General features: G+C 40.9%; 2 protein-coding genes across 3 annotated transcripts in view; both read left to right on the top strand.

The window, feature by feature from the left end:
• The window catches only part of LOC135482654 (calcium/calmodulin-dependent protein kinase kinase 1-like), a 300,476-nt gene that overhangs the window by 265,316 nt on the left and 13,901 nt on the right, over positions 1–21,259 (top strand). The gene's annotated exons all lie outside the window — the stretch shown is intronic.
• On the top strand, positions 1,213–21,070 carry LOC135482649 (uncharacterized). Its single transcript, XM_064762897.1, has 5 exons — positions 1,213–4,292; positions 4,633–4,694; positions 18,069–18,497; positions 18,670–18,894; positions 19,156–21,070. The coding sequence occupies exons 3-5, from the start codon at positions 18,069–18,071 to the stop codon at positions 19,396–19,398; spliced, it is 897 nt and encodes a 298-aa protein (XP_064618967.1). The 5' UTR covers positions 1,213–4,292; positions 4,633–4,694; the 3' UTR covers positions 19,399–21,070.

Below are 21,259 nucleotides of genomic sequence, written 5' to 3'. Positions count from 1 at the left end.
AATACGACTCGAGTATTTAAAAATTTAAAAGAACATGAATGTACATGTAGTTATTACCCAAAAAAACGTCGGCTCCCCTGTTGGGCAACCTCTTCCATGAATTTTCCTCAAATTCATTCTGTAACAAAATTGTCGGCAATGTATTAAACTATTTTAAGGCACCACCTTAGTCACAGTAGAAGAAAAATGGGCAAGAAAAGATTAAGACATAGGCCGAGTCTGAACCAGTTGAAGAGAATAATATTCTGAAAAAAAATTGTGTACCTTTTTTGCCTATTTATGCCATTTTGTGTACCTTTTTTTCCGGTACCTTTTTTCCGGTACCTTTATTTCCAGTACTTTCATTTCCTGTACTTTTATTTCCTGTACCTTTATTTCCGTACCTTTTTTCCTGTACCTTTTTTTCCTGTACCTTTTTGGCTCACCGTAGGGGAGTCTATGTAATGCTGCAGTGTCCGTCGTCCGTCGTTGTCCGTCGTCCGTCGTCGTATCCTATTTCAAAAACAGTGACACGTTTCTTAACCGCTAGGGCTATGAACTTGAAACTTTGTACACAGCACCCCCTAGGTCAGGTGACCTCTGACACTAAATTTCGGTCCGATCTGATTCTCAACTTGGCCACCAGGGGGCCAAATGTCGATATCTAAAAAGTGTGATATCTCAATTATTAGTGACTTGTTTTTCGATGAAACTTGTGTTGTAGGTACTCATAGCAAATATACATCTTATATCATACGGGTTTTTAATTTGACCTACTTTTCAAGTTCACAGAGGTCATATGGCGTAAATTGGCCATTAGAGTGTAAACTATGGCACGTTTCTTAACCACTAAAGCTATGAACTTGAAACTTAGTACATATAACCCCCTATATCACATAGCCTCTGGTGCTGAATTTCAGTTTGATCTGATCCTCAACTTTGCCACCAGGGGGCCAAAAGTGGAAATCTAAAAAGTGTGATATCTCGCTTATAAGTGACTTGTTTTCGATAAAATTTGTATGGTATGTACTCTGAGGAAGAATACATCACATATCGTACGGGTTTTCAATTTGACCTACTTTTCAAGGTCACAGAGGTCATATGGCGTAAATTGGCCATTAGAGTGTAAACTGTGGCACGTTTCTTTACCACTAAAGCTATGAACTTGAAACTTGGTACATATAACCACCTATATCACATAGCCTCTGGTGCTGAATTTCAGTTTGATCTGATTCTCAACTTTGCCACCAGGGGGCCAAAAGTGGATATCTAAAAAGTGTGATATCTCGCTTATAAGTGACTTGTTTTCGATAAAATTTTTATGGTAGGTACTCTTAGGAAGAATACATCACATGTCTTACGGGTTTTCAATTTGACCTACTTTTCAAGGTCACAGAGGTCATATGGCGTAAATTGGCCGTTAGAGTGTAAACTATGGCACGTTTCTTAACCAGTAAAACTATGAACTTGAAACTTAGTGCATATAACCCCCTACATCAGATAACCTTTGATGCCGAATTTTGACCTGATCTGATTCTTTATTCGACCACCAGGGGGCCATAATGGAAAAAGGAAGAAGTGCAATATCTTGCTTATTTGAGTGAATTGTTTTCGATAAAATTTTTATGGCAGGGACTTCTAGCAAGGATACACCACATGTCCTACGATTTTTGGATTTGACCTCCTTTTCTAGGTCACAGAGGTCAAATGGCGTAAATTGGCCATTAGAGTGTAACTATGGCACGTTTCTTAACTGCTGAAGCTATGAACTTGAAAGTTGGTACATGTAACCCCCTACATTAGATAATCTCTGACACCGAATTTTGGCCTGATCTGATTCTTGATTTGGCCACCAGGGGGTCAAAACTGAAAAAGTAGGAAGTGCAATATCTCGCTTATTAATGACTTTTTTTCGATGAATTTTTTATTGCAGGGACTCTTAGCAATCACACGATATTGATCTTGTTGATGTCATAGACAATTATTGGTTGGATCATAAACTTATATATACTGCCCTGTCTTATTACTTGACATCAATACACATCTAAAAAAAGTCTTCATGCCTGATTGTGTTCACCATATTCACCTCTAAACTAAGCATGATCCTGCCTACTAAAAGATGTATACGGTGAGCACAATGGCCCCTGGCCGTTTCATTTACCGTATACCGTTCTAGCATTCTGCAAAAGGGCTTTCCCGGGCAAGAGGATATGCCCACTTCTCATACTGAGCTTTGCTAGCATTGTCCCTTAGACTAGAAATTTGAAGATTGGGCTACCTCACATGCCAAGTCGTGCTGACAACCACTCTGTTTGCTCCAGCCCGTTCCACAGATTTTATACCAATATCCTGGTATCAAGGTTGGTTAAGCGAGGTTAGCAAGTGCAACATTACAGGAGAGGGGTCGGAGGTAGTGTTTACATAATCTAAAACAAAAGTCCAATTAACTTGACAAAATTGGAACTTATATGTTCCAAAACTCATACAACTAAGTTATAACACCAAATCCTGCTAAAATATCTAAGCATATGACCAAACAGGGCCTAAATCATTTCCCTAAAATTCAACTACTGCTACACCCGTATCTCAAAATAGGTCCACCCCATCCATGAATCCAATCTATCTTTAGCTCACTTTAGTAACTTAATTATAGGCCCCAGATCCCGTCTGGGGACTATATTGATATCACTGGAATTCTCGAAACTGTTATTTTCTTCCACCAACACATTTATTGCGGTAGTCCAGCAAAACTGCTAAATAAACCAGAAATCAATCACCCTTACACCACCAAACCCAATTCCATCTATGGACTATCGCAAAAGTATTTTAAAAATCCTGAGTATTTCGATACTTTTGAAGCATTGTTTGCTGAGATATCGTCTTCTCCCAACATGCCGAAGCCGCGATTCAATCTGACATGCGCTGTGACATGCGCAGAGGCCAGACGCTGATACATTAGCATAAGCTCCGCCCCGTCATAATGACATCATTATTCTCAGGGGTTGGTCGAGCGATGGGATGATGGAGGTATTATAAAGAAACCCAATTCGATTCATGGACTATCGCAAAACGATTTTTCAAAACTCAGAATATTTTGATGCTTTAGATGCATTTTTGTGCTGCAATTTTGACGAGAGTATCGGGTCAAGGTCAAATACTACACTCAGGCTGTTAATTCGAACGCGTTCGACTCGAGTATTTGCACACGTTCTTCTTCGTAGTTTGACTACAGTCGAGTTTCTTACTCGGTTTCTACTCGGTTGACATGACGTAATTTGCGTCGAGTGCGCACGCACATTCTAAACCATGTGCAGATACTGCCTTTGTTTGCAAGAAGAGCGCGCTGACTGAAAGATAGCAAAGATAGGTGAGTGCAGTTTTCTTCTTCGAAAATCACCAAGATACTTCCGTGTTGAAATGCTTTATAAGTCATTGATAAGTGGTTGCTTGTAGTAGCTGTTGTTTTATGATATTGTCCGTACAAAGTTCATTGTATCAATGCTGTTGGTCGCCTGACGGCGGAGTCCTTGAACGCCGATCAGATTGTTGATGTTCAAGATTTGATGATGATGGCCGCCATATCTCGTGTTCATGTACTGCAACGTGCAATGACAGTCCGCCGTCGGTCGGAGGCGAGTAGTTACGTGATATCATCGAAATGTCGGGGTGGTGTTTGAAGGATTGGTTCGCATGCGATGCCTCGAATTGTCAAGTGAAGTGCCGATGTCGATGACGTTTTGTATCTGTCAGTGTCATACATGCTGTAGGCCTAGCATAGTGCATCACAATGCATGTAGACCTAGGCTAGGCCACATGGAAAAAATATGGCAACAAAATATTATTAACATTTGAAAAGCTCCATCCTGACCTAGGTTGCGGTTCATGATGCGCACGCAACAATACCTGGTACGCATGCGCAGTGAAAACCGGTGAAAAAAATTTCGAGTTGTTCTATCTTTGTCGCGAGTGGCGCTGCATTTCTGAGTTTGGCAAGTCAAGTATTGAATTGCTACATTATGCAATTGTCACATTATGCAATAGTGTCGAACTTCTGATTGCCATAGGCGTAAAACATTTCCACGATTGTATAACTGTTTTCACTGTAACTGTCGACTTTATGCCATAATTTGGAATTTTCTTACAATTTCAGTTGAACTGTATTGCAGTCTCCTCCTGTAATTCTGTTACATGCATGAAAATTATTATGCATTTTAGAAGTGTACTGATTGCTTTTAAATTGTGTTTATTTCAGTCATCGTCATTATTGATAGCTACGCTTCACGAACTCAACTAAAGTACTAGTATACCTGCAGGTATGTATCAAAATTAACAGGCATTGTCAAATATCTGACGCAATGTCAGTGTTTTAAAGACTTGCCATCTGGTTGTCAGTAGTTACCGTACCAATAATGGACAGCTCATTATGCATGTAGTGCTGTATCATCTTGAAATAAAAACCACTGTTACTTCATTGATTGCTATATCTGACGCAATGTCAGTGTTTTAAAGACTTGCCATCTGGTTGTCAGTAGTTACCGTACCAATAATGGACAGCTCATTATGCATGTAGTGCTGTATCATCTTGAAATAAAAACCACTGTTACTTCATTGATTGCTACAACTTACTGCAACAATGTGGTTTTGTTTTTTCAGCACGCATTACCCCAGTTAGCCAGCTTGTTCTTCCAACGTCAGACACCTTGTTACAACTAAAGGTTTGTATCAACATGCAATGTCAATTATTTTGTCAAAACTAAATCAACAATAGACTTCACCTTGGGCGTCTGGTGTTTGTTAAGTGGTCTTTTCGTCCACATGGACTGGGATCGTATTTCACCAGTAAATCTCAGTTTACCTGATTCTACAGAATAGTGAGAACTTTGATATGATATAAGTTGTTATGTTATGCATCTTCATGAACCCAATGAACTTCCCGTCACCCTACAGATTTACGCATTGATCACAATGGTTAGCCCAAAATGGCTGAAACATGTCAGTACATTTGCCTCCCGATCATTTTACTTACAATCTGACAGAGTACCCTTCAATTTCACCTGTGTAGTTCATGTTATAACGTTATGATCACATGATTAATGCCTTCTCTTCTTTTGGCTTTCAGGTACCGGTAGTACATGATAACTGATATTATCAATACATACATTATACAAGCAGACAATAGATATATATACATCATACATTAATCCCATATCATCAATCTCAATCATACATTGTCTTGTGACTTATATATAATCACTATCATACCATCAATTCCGTATCACCAGTTTCATATCATCACCCTCACCACATCAATCTGACCTGACCATCCCCATGAGCAAAATCACCGCCTTGACAAACACATGGATTCTTACATCTCAGCTTCACAAGACCATTTCACAACAAGTTCATACATTTACCTTATTTCAGCATCTTCTTATTTTATCACTGTCAATTATCTCAGTTCAGTATTTCAGTATAATTGTACTTTAGGTGCGTAAATGCCAAGGAAGTCTTAGTTCCCTTTTCCACTTTGACCGCAGTTGAGTGAATATGGCCCGAAAGAGGAAAGTCCATGAACGGAAACGCCGCAAACAAAGACAGATGGCTTATGCCAAAGCAGAGAGTGCAGCACAGAACAGTCAACATCCTAAACGTGAAAATGTACATTTTGCAAATCTTCCTACCAAACAGACTGTAGAATCAATTAATGCAACAACGATAGCACCTTGACTTCAGCTTCAAGGTTCTTTTCACCAAAGTTCACACTTCTTTTCAGATAACTCTGCTGGGCGACAATGTACAGCTAATGCCTATGTTGCAATACTATATTCCTATGCCAAAGGCACAACCACACTGTGTGGAAGTGATATTGATAGCATACTATCCTTTGGTGATACTATGTATTGCGCCATTCCTCATCAACAGAACTATCTGGAGTACACTGAACTCCCTTTGGCAACCTCAATTCCTCCACTGAATAAATCAATGAAAGCTCAATTTGGTCCAGTCTTTTATGGCACACTGAATCAGACCAATGATACTGGTGAAGACTTAGGCTGATATTTTAGAATGTCCTTTACTTCAAAGGCTTCCTTTATGCCTATTGTTGTCTAGTTAAGGCTGCCTTACAGTATTTTAGAAACAACCTTCATTTCGAAGAAAAGGCTTCCTTTCTATCGCCACCTAAGCCTAAGGTCGGCCCGTATTTAGAATGCTCCTCAAAGTTGAGGACACCTTTATTTTTGGTTAGGAAGCCCTTAAATCCTTAGGATGGTCTGGGGCTTCCTTAAGAGCGTCCTCAGAGAGTTGTTTCGGTTATTTTGTTGGTGATTTCCGAAGGAGCAACATGGGCGATTACCTAAACCGTGTAGCAAACTTAGGGAGGCTGCAGGATATAAACAATATTGGTGATTTGCAAGGTCCAAGGATTTGTCACGTCATTTACATTGATCCAGATAGACGTAGGAATGATAGAGAATTTTAAAAACGTTACAGATATACCAGAGAAGGCTTCGCCAACATTTTGGATATCCTGCAAGACGACATACCAGAGCCACCTGATAATCGTGGAAACAGTGTACAACCTGGGTCAAAACTTATACAAAATAGGCCAAAGTCAGCCTCGTTCTGGATTGACCTAGTTTGTGTACTATCTAGTGCATTCCAGTTTCAATGCACTATGATCTCAGATAGTGCTTTGATAGCTGGGGTCATTATTTGAAATGACTCTGACACAGCCCAAATCTTTTTTTACCTCAATAAACATGCTTAATATTGTTAGATACATACCACACTACAATCCTAATGCAACATGTATTCCATTTAAGCACTTTTGAGAGCATAAAATGCATTTCATTGTGAGTACTGTCCAACACACACCCCAACCCCAACTTCTAATTAGGATAGAAAAAGTTTCTATGTCTAAAACAAGAGACCATTGATGGGAGACCTTTGATTGACATCTTGGCTGTGGAATTCAACCACTTTTCTCAATAAATATGCACACCCCTTGATGTATGAGGCTTACGAATGGCTGGAGTCCTCCCAGCACAGCCCCCTCCCCCTCAACTAAACTGTCAATAACATTCTTGGTGGTCAACTTGTGTATGGTATCATGATACAGCCTGGTACAGGGACCTTTCTGCTTGATTAATTACACACATTTGGGTTAATTTGTTTATACACTTGTCTGCTATAATCTCTCAAACTCGGCAGGCTGCTTGTTTGCAAGGCGGCATATTCCTTTGATCTTGTAATAGGGATAGATTTTGTTTCTGATACTTCAAGTGCAGAAGGTCAATTCCATGGTGTTGACCATGTCTTACTGTAGTGAATGAGTACAATTTACACCCTTTCTGGTCATCAACGAAGTGGCTATCACATTTTTGATGTTGCTTGTCCAGCTCATTATCAGCCGCTCATTAGCATATTGGCCTAGTAACCATGATGAAACACGTGGTGGTGAAGATCAAGTGCTTCCTGCCTTGTCAATTTTGTTACATCTTTCCTGGTTCCAGTTCTTTGGAACAGGTTAAACTTATTTTGATGTTCCTTTGGTGGATTATATTCTTACTTCTTTTGGATTATTAATGTTTCACATGTGTAGGCCTACATTCATTCAGTGACCCTTACTTTGATTTATATTTTTCGACCAAAAAAGGAATATGGAATGAAATAATTGTTTGGATATTTGGATATTCTTTATTCAATGGATTAGGGATGTTGGGAGGGGGATTTTATTTATTGTACTGCAATAGTGAATTCAATGCACATTTCAGATGGACAAACTCCACTTTCCATGCATGGCACTATTATTGTTTACATTCCTAATATAGGTAAACTAGGACATATTATGCATGAATCTATGTCAGTGGGCAGCCAAGTTTATGCTAACCCAACCGAGGCTATAATCTGCCAGCAACTGGGTCACTTTGGATATCAGTTACACTTTGGCTACCCAGAGCACTCACTGAAACCCGATCCCACCAAGTATTCAACTCAAAGCAGCATTGCGTTTTTATGCATGTGGTAGTTTCCAAATTGTAGCAGGGGACCTTGTGGATATTTCACAGGCTTCATTATCGAAAATCGTAGCCAAAGTTTCCTCAGCAATTGCCAGGAAACGTGCCCAAGTCATACGGTTTCCATCTGGTCACGCAGCAACTACTATGCAGCAGAAATTCATGGATATTGCTTGTTTTCCGCATGTTGTTGGATGTGTGGATAGTGTGCACATTCAAATTCAAGCCCCACCCGTGGAAAATAAGGAGATATATCGATGCAGAACAGCATTCATGTCGTTGAACGTCCAGGGCATAAGTGATGCGGACCTCCGCTTCTTAAACATTGTGGCAAGATGGCCTGGTTCAACTCACGATGCTAGGATTTTTGACAACAGTCTGATTTGCAATCGGTTTGAAAAAAATGAAATACCCGGGCTGTTGCTTGGTGACAAGGGATACCCATGCCGACCCTTCCTGATGACACCATTTCGCAACCCGAATAACCCAGCTGAAAACCGCTACAATACCGCACATAAGAGAACTCGTTCAGTTGTCGAACGCTTGTTTGGGGTTTGGAAGAAGCGCTTTCCCTGCTTGAAATTTGGAATCCGGTGCAAATTGGAAACGGCTATGAAAGTTATCGTTGCTACAGCTGTGCTCCATAATATAGCTAGAGACCTTGGGGAACCAGAAATTTCAGATGAAGAAGATGAACCCGAAGAAGATGAACATGACAATGCGCTTTATATGAACGACAATGATGTGCTTGGCAATGCCATGAGACAGACTATAGTTGAACAGTATTTCCGTTACTAATTCATCTGTGAATAAATATTGTAAAGAGAGTATCCCGATTGATTAGACGAATTAGAAGCTGGTTCCATCCTGTAATGCAAATGCTGTATGAATTCCTGTTGCATTTTAATCAATTCCATGCGCTCTGAGTGTTCTTCCTCATCGAATGCCATCTTTTGCTTTAGGCGTTTCACCTGCAGTTCATGCTCTATTTCCTGCATCTTAAGCGCTCTGTCAAACGGGGATGCCGTAGCAGATGCATCCTTCTCTGAAGCTTGATTTTCAGGAACGTTAGCTTGTTTACGTTGCGCTTTGCCTTTGACGACCTCCAATGTAGCTGGCTTTAGGTTCTTCGGCTTTGTAGCTGATGATGTGCACGGCTCTGGTTGATGTGGCTGTACATGTACAGGTGGGTTGGGAAAACTCGGCTGAACGTCTCCGAATGCAGACGCAGGATCTAATGATGGCAAGAAACTCATTTCAAACTCAAGTGTGTTAATAAAAAGTGAAATCAAAGTACCTTCTTTATGATATCCTGTATCGTCATCAATGTCGTTATCAAGTGGTTTCAGAACATCACTGCACATTGAAGACACAAGGTGGAACACATCATCAGCTGTTGCCTCTGGATCCGCTTCACCACTGCCTGTTAACCGACGATCTTTTTTTTCTTTGCTCACATCTTTCTTCGCCTTAGTTTTGAGATTGTCCCAAACCTTTTTCAGAGTTTTCCCATCTGTAGCTTCAATACCTCTCTGCGAATTAAAACTCGTCACAATACGATCCCAGGCATCATTTTTTTGTTTCAGTATCTTGGATGTATTCTGCCTCAGTTCGATTACCTCCCTTTCCTTTTCAATAAGCTGCAGCAGCAAATGCTTCTCTAGTTCAGAAAATACTCTCCTCTTCCTAATTCCGTCACCAGCTTTTGCTACCTTTGCCTCCATAGCCTTCAAAGTATATGGGCCTAGTGCAAGTGCAAAGCACAGCAGATGAGGGTATTTTCATTTCAATTGCTCTACTCATTACATCATGAGCCATTGTGCTCCACTTGTCAAATCAGTTTAAGGGAGGCCTTTTGTAAGGTCTTCCTCAGCAAAGGCACCTCAAGAAGGCCTTTTACAAAAGGAGTTCCTTCATAAAGGAAAGACAAAAGGTCGCTTCTAAAAATGACAATGGATAAGGTTTCCTTAGTGAAGGAAGCCTTCCGCTAAGGTTGCCTTATGAAAGGTGCCCTTAAGACCAAAATAAGGGAACTTTCTAAAATATCAGCCTTAGTGTCTCATTGCCTTCAATCAGCTCTGGCAAAAGCTCAATATCATACTTCTGCCGGGTGTCTGTTGATAGCCGCTGGATCGACAATATCTGTTATTCGGCATTTAGATTCCTACATTGTCTTTGACTCCCACAGTCGAGATATTGATGGTCATGTCACTGACAATGGTGCTGCTGTCATGCTATCATTTCCCACAATACAGGATATTATACAACATGTACAGTCTTTGTATTCTACAAATTTATCTGCACAGTTCAATGTTGTGCCTGTTGCTATCACGTCTATGCTGCCAATACATCAACCTCACCAATCACGTGTCAGGGAAACCTGTACACCCAGTATGCCAACACGTGTCAATAATAAAACAAATCAACTCATGCAGACTTACCTCATGGATCAAAAAGACAAGTCGAAACGGATATCCAAGACATTAAAGAAAACCTCAACAAAATCGAAATACCAGTCTGATGTAACTTACAGCGAACAAAAGAAACGAACAATGAACAAAAAATACCACTCAGATATTCAATGGCAAGAAAAAGTGAAACACACAGCGAAAACAAGATATCACAGTTCGTTTGAATTTAAGGCAAGGGCCAAGCAGCAAATGATAACAAGATATCACAGTTCTCCTGAATATAAAGCAAAGAACAAGCAATTTATGAAGGCTAAATATTATTATTAAATTATTATTAAAAACATTTTTATAGCGCTTAACGTTGTTAAAACTTCTAAGCGCTTTACAATTTATAATAAAACATAACATTAATACATGATAGAATAAAAGTCATTACTAAAGAAAACGTGCAAAGGATTCAAAAGAATTTCTTAAAAATATGAGTTTTTAGTGCAGTTTCAAAACGACCCAGGGTACTCTGGCCACGGCAGCTCATTCCATAGTTTTGGTCCCGCCACTGCGAATGCAGAGGAGCCTATCACCCGGTTTGTGCGGACTTCCTTACACAGACCCATTGTACTTGATCGCAGGGAGCGTGAGGGTTTGTAAACTTATAAACGGTCTGCGAGATTATTTGGTGCGTAATCATGTAGACATTTGTAGACCATTAGATTAACCTTGTACTCAAGCCTTGCTTTCAAAGGAAGCCAGTGGAGTGCGCACAGAACCGGAGTGATATGATCCCCTCTGGACACCCTAGTGACGAGACGAGCTGCCGAGTTTTGAACCAGTTGAAGCTTACGCACATTGACCTCAGAGATGTTATATAGCAGACTATTTGCGTAGTCCAACCGCGAGACAACTAAGGTCCGCACTGCACTTGTTGCTGCTGATTTACTGAGCAAAGATCTTATCTTGCTTATACGATAGAGATGGAAATTTGCCGCACGGCATACATTGTTAACATGCGTTTTCATGGACATTTCTCTGTCAAATGTTACACCAAGAATCTTGATGGTATCACTCAGCTCAATTTCAGTATCACCAATTTTCAATTTCAGATCAGACACATACTTCTGTAAGTTCTTCACACATGCAAGGAAAAATTCGGTCTTACTGTCATTCAATTTCAGTTTGTTTCTCACCATCCATTCCTTAATTGACTCAACACATAGTGTAAGGCTCAAAATAACATTTTGCACCACGGTTGGGTTAGTTGGATCAAAGATAATGTAGAGACCACTGTTATCAGCAAACAGTATATATGGCAGGAGGAATGATCGGATAATGTCGCCAAGAGGACTGTTGTATGCAGTGAACATGAGAGGGCCCAGTACAGAACCCTGTGGAACTCCAAAAAGTAAGGCAACCCTATCTGATACAGCGTCTTTCACTGTCACCTCTTGTGACCTCCCCTTGAGATAAGATTTGAACCACTGCAATGCTGATCCGGTAACCCCGAATCTATTCTCAAGATGTTTGAGGAGAATTGGGTGGTCCAGTGTGTCAAAAGCAGCAGACAGATCCAGTGCCACAAACAGAACAGCTTTGTTAGAATCCATGGCATGGACAATATCGTTGTGAACTTTAAGCAAGGCAGTTTCTGTGCTATGCTTAGCTCGATATGCTGACTGCATTGGATCAAACAACCTGTTTGTGTCAAAGTGATCGGACAGCCTCTTTGACACAACCTTCTCAATAACTTTTGACATGAAAGGAAGGTTTGATACTGGACGGTAATTTGACGATACCTCAGGGTCTGGAGAGGGTTTCTTCAGAAGCGGGCGCACACGAGCCTTTTTGTAACATTCTGGGAAAGTCCCACTTGACATTGATTCAATGACTACAAATATCACACCAACTCTGAATATAGAGAAAAGCAGAAGCAAGTACTGAAAATTAAACGCCACTGTAATTCTAAATACAAGGCAAATGATAAAGCACAACACAAGAGGAAGTATCGAAATGACAATACACATTGTCAAGAAAAAAAAGCTAAGTGTAGAAAAAGCACTAAAGATGCTGCCAAAGCATTGACAATTGACGATGCTATTGAAAGATTTGTTGCTGCAGTCAAAAATGGTCCCGAGTATGTTTGCACTGTGTGTCATCGTATACTCTTCTTCAACCAAGTGGTCCATTGTAACAGAACAGCATATTTGACCACACCTGCAAAAATTGCAAATGCCAATATCTGCTTAACTGGCAAATACATACAAGAATCATGTCAGTGTAGTCAGAGTTATCCAAGCAAAAGCAACCAATTATGCCTTGCAAGAAATGTATGCAAGAATGGATATGTCATGCCTGCCACAATTCATTGAAAAACGGTAAAACTCCATCATTGGCTGTTGTTAATGGGTTACAACTTGATGAAATCCCAAAAGAATTGAGAGATCTGAACTTCTTGGAAAGACAACTTCTTTCAGGATATACAGGGGATACGTATCACACCACCTGGGAGGAACAGCATACTGAATCAAATCAAGATATAATTTTGACAACAGACACTCGCCTAAAACAAAACACAGACACTACAAATGGCCCCAATCTCAATGTTGACACCATGTCAGATATGCTACAAAGTACCCCACATCTGATAGACATCCCGCAACTGTAAGGTGCAACTGCAATTCCTAAAACAAGTGCTCAACTTGAACGAAATTCTGATGCTGGTTATGCTGGTTATACTAGCCCCTCAAGTATCGAACAAACTACACCAAATGGAGAAACCCCCAATAATAATTCCAATCAAATCACAGATCCAACGCAAAATAGCTCTCAGTACATGATGCCTCTCGACACATGCTTACAACCTGTGGACCTTGCACAAGAAGTACTGGACCAGCAGACCATTTACAGTATTGCCCCTGCAGAAGGGAATCGTCCTGTCTCAATTCTGAAAGTCAAGAATGTTGAAGCACTTTCATTACGCAATAATTCCCACATGGCACATGTCACTACAACACAGAGAGACCGGTCAAAATTGGCTTAAATCCATACTTCAACGCTAGGCTTTTCAATGTGGATTCCAGGTTTTCATCTGACAATGCATACATCTTCTTTGCACAGTATATGAGTGAACTTAGCCACATTCTGTCCAACATTTCAATTGTAGTGCGAAAGGGCTCTGCTCACACTACAACAGGTAAGAACATAACAGCTAAAATGTTGACAAACAAGGATGCTGTGAGAGACATTCTCAAATCTGACAAAGGGTTTCGATTTCTCCAACCAGTTCGAGGAACACCACCTTACTGGGAACGCACTCTGAAAGATTTGTTTGCCATGATCAAACAAATTGGCATACCAACTTGGTTTGTCACATTCTCAGCAGCTGACCTCAGATGGCCAGAAGTACACCGCGCTCTTCTTATTAACTCATCAGACCCAAAACGAAACATTGAAGATCTCTCATTCCAGGAGAAAAGTAAACTCTTACAGGAGAATCCAGTCCTTGATGCAAGAATGTTTGACCATCGTGTGTACGTACTCTTTCATGAGTTGCTCCTGAGTAAAGCTGAACCCCTTGGAAAAGTAGTCGACTTTTTCTGGAGAACAGAATTTCAGTGCCGTGGCTCTCCTCACATACGCTGCCTCCTCTGGATTGAAAGCGCTCCCAAATTGGATGAAGATAGTGATGAATTGGTTTGTGCATTCATTGATAAATACATATCAACAGAGCTCCCTGATGAAGACACAGACCCAGTCCTACACCAAATCATCAAACAGGTCCAAACACACAGCAGAAATCATTCCAAAACATGCTTTAAAGGCAGTGGATCAAAACAATGCCGCATCTGCAGATTCCTCTTTCCGCGACCACCCATGCTTCATACAACTATTTTCAGACCAATGAAATCAACAGAACCAGATGTGCCAATTGAACAAACAACTGACTGTGATACTATGCCATCTGTGCCCAGCCAATCATCCCAGTCAAATGACACGCCTACAGATTCCCAACCAAATCATGTTGATTGTGCTAAAACACAAATGAATGAAAAAAACAGCAAAAGCTAATCTGCAGAAATTGCGTGATCTCCTTGAGAAAATAACTACTGATACGACAGACGTACCCACCACAGAACAACTCCTCATCACTGCTGGTTTGAGCATGGACGAATACAAGGAAAGCATGGCAGTCCTGTCCAAAAAGATTACAATACAGCTGAAAAGGAAGCCAAAGGATGCATGGGTCAACAACTATAACCCAAAAGTGCTGAAAGCTTGGAATGCTAATATGGACATCCAGTTCGTTACAGACGCATGGGCCTGTGTTATTTACATCCTCAGTTACATCAGCAAAGCTGAACATGGGATGAGTGCTCTTTTAAAACAAGCTCAAGAAGATGCCAAGACCGGAGACTGTGATGTGGTCAAAGAAATGCGACACATTGGCAATGCCTACCTTCAGAATAGAGAAGTCAGCGCTCAAGAAGCAGTGTACCGAGTGACAAGCATGAAACTGAAAGACAGCTCAAGACAAGTTATCTATGTCCCCACAGACCCAAACCCAACTAAGATGAGTCTGCCTTTGAAAACTATTCAAGCGAAGACTAACACCAACTCTGATGATATCTGGATGACATCGATTGTTGATCGTTACAAAGCAAGACCAGAACAATCCCCATTTCCAACTATGTGCCTAGCATACTTCGTCTCACACTACCGAGTTCTCACATCCTTGAATACAAAGCAAACACAAAAAGCTGAACAAAGTAGTCATAAACAAAATGCTGACATTGACCAATAGTTGACAGAATCTTCGCCAATCATACCGCTCCAAAACCACAAAGGGTACATTCAGAAACGATCCCGCAGCAATCCTGCAATTGTCAAATCTCCTCGTTCCCACGCTTGAAATTCCCCGAAAAGTACACTCACAACCTCCTGGCTTTGTACTTGCCCTTTCGTACAGATGCACAACTTGGACCAAAACCTTATGAAACATTTCAAGATTTCTATGAACAAGCTGCAGTCAAACTACCTACATCAAATGTGCCAGAAAGGGTCTTCACCATTGTTGAAACAAACAGACAACAGTTTGAATTGGCAACAGCAACAATAGACCTAGCAATGGACCAACTCCAAGAACATCCAGTGCTTGAGGATGCATGGGCACAACTTGCACCATCTACTGAAAATGAACGCGAGGAGACAAACGCTGAAAAAGAAGATCAACCTCCAAATGATACCCTAGACAAAGATAATATTCAAGAACTATGTGATGCTGCACCCAACGCCACAAGTAACCTTCATATAATAGGTCTAGAAGCAACCACCGAATACGAGACATCTCAGCAAATAAGGAAAATATTACAATCATTAAATGAAAAGCAAAGTACAGTTTTCAACTCAGTACGACAATGGTGTCTTCTTAAAAAGCAAGGTGCAAATCCCACACCACTCAGGATATTCGTGTCAGGCTCAGCATGAGTAGGAAAAAGTCAACTATTAAAGGCAATTCATTATGAAGCCAAAAAGTCATGAGCCAAACCGTACTGTGCTTCTAACTGCATCCACTGGACCTGCAGCCTACAACATCAACGAACAAACCTTGAATAGTGCACTCTCTATCCCAAACCAACGCCCAGTACCTGTGAAACCTCTAGCAGAATCCACAATGAACACCCTAAGAGCAGCTCTCTACAATGTACAGATCATGATCATTGATGAAATTTCCATGGTTGACTGGAAGATGCTGTGCTATGTAGATTCCAGACTCAAACAAATCACAGGCAACAAAACAGATCTCTTTGGAGGTATCATCGTACTTGCATTTGGAGACTTCTTCCAGCTTCCACCAGTCAGAGCAGAACGCCTCGTAACAATGAACAAAACCGATCCACGCAACATGTGGACATCCCATTTCAAATTGATAGAACTCACACAAGTCATGCGCCAGCGAGATGAAGCTCAATTTGCCCACTTGCTGAATCGCCTGAGAACCAGAGAAAAAACCACACCACTTGACCCAGCAGATGAAACTCTTCTAAAGTCACGTGTAATTGAATGTACACCTACTGACACTGATTACCCTTCTGATGCACTCCATGTTTATTCCACCAAAAAGGAAGTAAATGCATACAATCTATCCAAACTGCACCAACTACCAAATGGCTCTATGGTCACATTGCGTGCAGAGGACTCAAGACACAACAAACTGACTGGAAATGCAACTGGCACAGGCCCCATCCAGTCGACAAAACATGACGACATTCCAAAGTTAATAAATATTGCTATTAGTATTAATGCAAAGGTCATGTTGTTAAGAAATGTTGATGTAACTGACGGCCTAGTTAATGGGGCTATAGGCACTGTCACCACCATTTTACCATCCACAGCCCCCGGCAAACTCCAACCGGCAATAGCTGTCCACTTCGATGATAACAACATTGGCAAAAAGGCCATGAGCAATTCAAAATACAGAAACTCAATACCAACAGGCTCTGTTGCCATTGAACCCATTCACGTCAAACTCGAGAAGACTAACATCACCAGAACTCAGTATCCATTGTCATTAGTATGGGCATGCACCATTCATAAAACACAAGGCAGAACTCTGAAACAAATAGCTGTTTCTCTGAAAACTACCTTCACTGCAGGCCAAGCATATGTCGCCCTAAGCAGAGTCACCTCAATTTCGGGTCTCCATCTCCTCGACTATGACTCTTCCACATTGTACTGCTTCCCAGCTGTCAAACAAGGCCTAACACAAATGACAACCTAACCTGACAATTCTCAGCATGCCTTTCACAGCAATCATCCAACTGCACTCAAAATTATACACCATAACACTGAAGGCCTCATACCACATTTTGAAGATCTACAACACAATCATGACTTCCCATGCTCCGACATTCTATGTCTCTCAGAAACCTGGTTACAAACTGATCCCTCTGAAAACATTCATTTACCGACTTACACCCTGTACTGCAACAATAGAACGACAGCATATGCACAAAACACGCCATTTCACCAGAAGCAACGTGGCGGAGTAGCAACATATGTCAAACAGCATCTTCTCTCACAGCAAGTCAATCTTCAAGTCACCAATCTAGAATATCTAGCTCTGCACATAACTCAAACACACAGTTCATCCTTAGTCATTGTGATTTACAGACCACCAACATATCAGACCACAACATTCTGCCAAGTCCTAAACCACACACTTCAAGCAGCAACCACAATCAGTGCAGACCATGTCATCATTACTGGAGACTTCAATGAAGATATCAACAAGCAATCCACACCTATCCAAAACACCTTCATAACCCATGGCTACAGTCAACTCATTGCTGGCCCGACTACCAATGAAGGTACACAAATTGACCACATGTACCGCAAGTCAAAAAAGCCTCTTACCAACATACAATCTGGTGTGCTCTCGACTTACTACAGTTACCATGATCCAATTTACTGTATTCTACCATTGTAAGACGTCAAATTTATACAACAACCAGTACTCACCTTCTCTTTCATTTCCAGACTCAAAACCTCGCAAGTATATAACTGCCAAGGACACCATCGACTCCTCTTCACTTGCATCATCTACACTCCCTAAAAATTCCTATATGCATGAATGCAACTTAACCACCAACTTCCTCTCTACTTTCAGATGAACCTATCCAGAGCACTCAAGGCGCCTGCGCATGAAACTATCAAGGCACCACTTAAAGTCACCATTGTCGCATTGTCAACCAAGAAAACCATCAAGGCCACTAATAACACTACAATTACCTTCTGGACAGCAGCAATTGCAGACGAAAACACAGTCACTAAGATCAACTTGTATGATGAACACCTTGTTGCCAAATGCAACCCAAACAAGACCGTTATCATGACTTCAACGAAATCCAGAGCCGACCATCTCACGACCAACCCCGAAACACGCATTTACAGCACGAAATTCATGCACGTACCAGAACAACTTATCAACGAAGGCAAACTCCTCATCAACCCACCAGATGCACACATTGTCACGCTCAAGAATGCTGCTACTTCACCACTAAAAACACGTCTCTCGGTCCAAGGGACAGTCACACAGGTAGCGTATATTCCAACTTATTGCCTTCTGCACTATTTCAGGCACACTTCCCCTTAAACAGACTGTATAGAAACCACTTAAATTGTCAACATGAACTTACACAACATCAACAACACAGTCCCTCCACCCCACAGTCCTTAAATTTACACCCACTTTCACTCCTTGCTTTCAGGTTGAAGAAAAAAAGACAGTAATTGCCAAGGGCAAACCAGTCCAAATCCAGACAGTGACTTTGAAGGACAAAACGGCATTGGTGAAATGTACTCTTTGGAGAGAGGCAGCTGACACCAACCTTATGACCCCAGGAAACCACGTCAAAATCACCAACGCGTACACACATTACAGCACCTTCCACAAGGCCCAACAATTGAACACATCGGATGATTCATCTATAACAGTAAGTACCCTTATTATCTACAACAGTAAGTACCCTTATCAACACTGGCTAACGCCTATCAGATGTACATCATCATCATCAACCTCTTCAAAGCACTCGGAACAACAGCTCTAAATCTACCGGTCCACATGCAACAACCAGTAGCATCAACATTAATCAAAAGGATTCCAAACCCCACATAGTTGTAACACAAAGTCTGCACTACAAACCCACCCTTCAAGAAAAAGCAAATCCCTCCACAATTCCAAATTCTCATTACAGCTCGTCGAAGAACCGCCACGCTTTGCTCAACAACAGTTGATTGCTATCGACATTTCAGAAATCCCAGATGAGTTGACAGTACTTGCTGAGGAGGACGATAACTACCAAGAATTCAGCACAACCAAACAAGTTGTCCTTCAGGCCTTCGAAGTCGAATCCCTTGATGACATACAAGACATCCTCCCAGCTACTGCCACCGTCACCATCAGAAACAAATGCATCACTGCAATTGCCCTAGCATAAAGGCCAATGCCTAATACAGGCTACATTCTAAACAATGGTCAGACAGAAAATGCATAGTCTTCTATAGCATTCCATTGACTTCAACGCATAAACATAATCAAAGGATTCAACCGTGTTCTGGTCAATTTCACTAATTGCATTTTCGAATCACAAACAATGATTGATTACATATATTTCACTTTCTTCAGAACTTCATCATTTTGCATATGTATCAACATTCCTCTATTGGTGTCGCAATGGTCGTCCACGTACTTCTGAAACAGCAACTTCTCTGTCATTTCGTAACATATAGACAACTGCATCTTGTCGTCACAACTGTTGATAAACGTACTGCTGTCTCATTGCAATCTTACCATATTTGTATTTAGCATATTTGTATCTACATAGTATATATATCAACATATGATCCCAGTAATTCATTATCTCTGCACTTTAAATCACATGGCAATTAGGATCACAAGCCGTGATCACATGTACAATTGTGTCTCTCCAATTCCTTTGTAATTTTCACAGTGCTATGACTATAGCATCTTATAATCACAACTTCGGATCCAAGTAATTTTCTTTCTTTCATATAATATCCTAACTCTTCCACGTCCTAATCACATGCACTGTTTGTATCAACCTCCACTTCACCATGTCTTAATACTGTAACCCTGGAAATTTTCGCTGGCTTTTTAATTTTGCTGTTTTCGCGGTTGTCCATGATCCGCGAAAATAACCAGCATAAAATATTAAGTTTTATTGGAGTTAACTGAAGAACCATAGTGCCTCCGCAAAATTCAAAAGCGTAAAATATAGATTCTTCAAGCAATTTCCAGAAATCCGCAAAAATTTCCAGCCGCGAATATTTCCCGGTTTACAGTACATGTCTTTGTATTTTCATTGTAAATATAAGCGTTCAAATTTAGAGTACCGTATTTTCCGGCGTATGACCCGCGGCTTTTTGCCCTCAAACAGGCCCAAAAAGTGGGGGTGCGGGTAATACAAAGGTGCGGGTCTTGCGTGGATTCTGAGAGGGATAAGCCCCAACCCCAAAGAAAAAAAAGGGGACCAAACTGGTTACTTGATAAGGATTTATGTCCATCGTTTTCGCATTGTTTTCAACCAATATTTCCGCCATGATCGCATAGTTTGTGATGTCTCCGCTAGGGAAAATAGTTACGGCCATGCTGGAATTGATCCACTTTGGTTAACAATTAAAAAAAACATGGCGGTTCTAGGATGTCAACATCAATGAATGGCTTACTATTTTTGGAGAATGCGTGTCTTGGAGCAGTGCGGGTCATAATCAGGTGCGGGTCTTGCGTGGCTTTAGGTAATGGTCAAAGGGGGTGCGGGTCATAGGGCAGTGCGGGGGATAATCCGGAAAATACGGTATATACAATTAGATTTAAACGTTACAAATTCCATTTCCATACCAAACTTGTATGTAACTCTAATCCAACTATACCTTCTTTTCTTTGCGTATAATATGCTTGGTAATTACTTGTAAATATATCGTTTAAACTTATATTAATATTAAAAAAAATTGCAACGAACCAAATTGCATTTGCTACCTCCACAACAAATCAGCATATCACAAGTGCCAGTGGCCAGCATATCGTTTCATTCCTTCTCAATCTCTGTATGGTGCTCATTTGTAATTACATGCCTCCTCGATCTCACTGCAATAAAGGACATATATTTTTATCCTCTAAAAAGCCTTCCGCCTCTCCTCCTTACCATCACGCTACCCGGTCATGTTGACCTACAGCATCCTGCTCACACAAATCACACCATCCAACACCAGACGACGACCTGGGGACTATCAAATTTGCTACCAGCAAATTTCGGAATTCTAGTTGTTGTTGTTTTCTGA

The sequence above is a fragment of the Lineus longissimus genome, chromosome 2 (genome assembly GCF_910592395.1).
Source record: "Lineus longissimus chromosome 2, tnLinLong1.2, whole genome shotgun sequence".
Taxonomy (NCBI): domain Eukaryota; kingdom Metazoa; phylum Nemertea; class Pilidiophora; order Heteronemertea; family Lineidae; genus Lineus; species Lineus longissimus.
The sequence above is the reverse complement of the archived record's forward strand: the minus strand, read 5'-3'. Positions and strand labels throughout refer to the sequence as shown.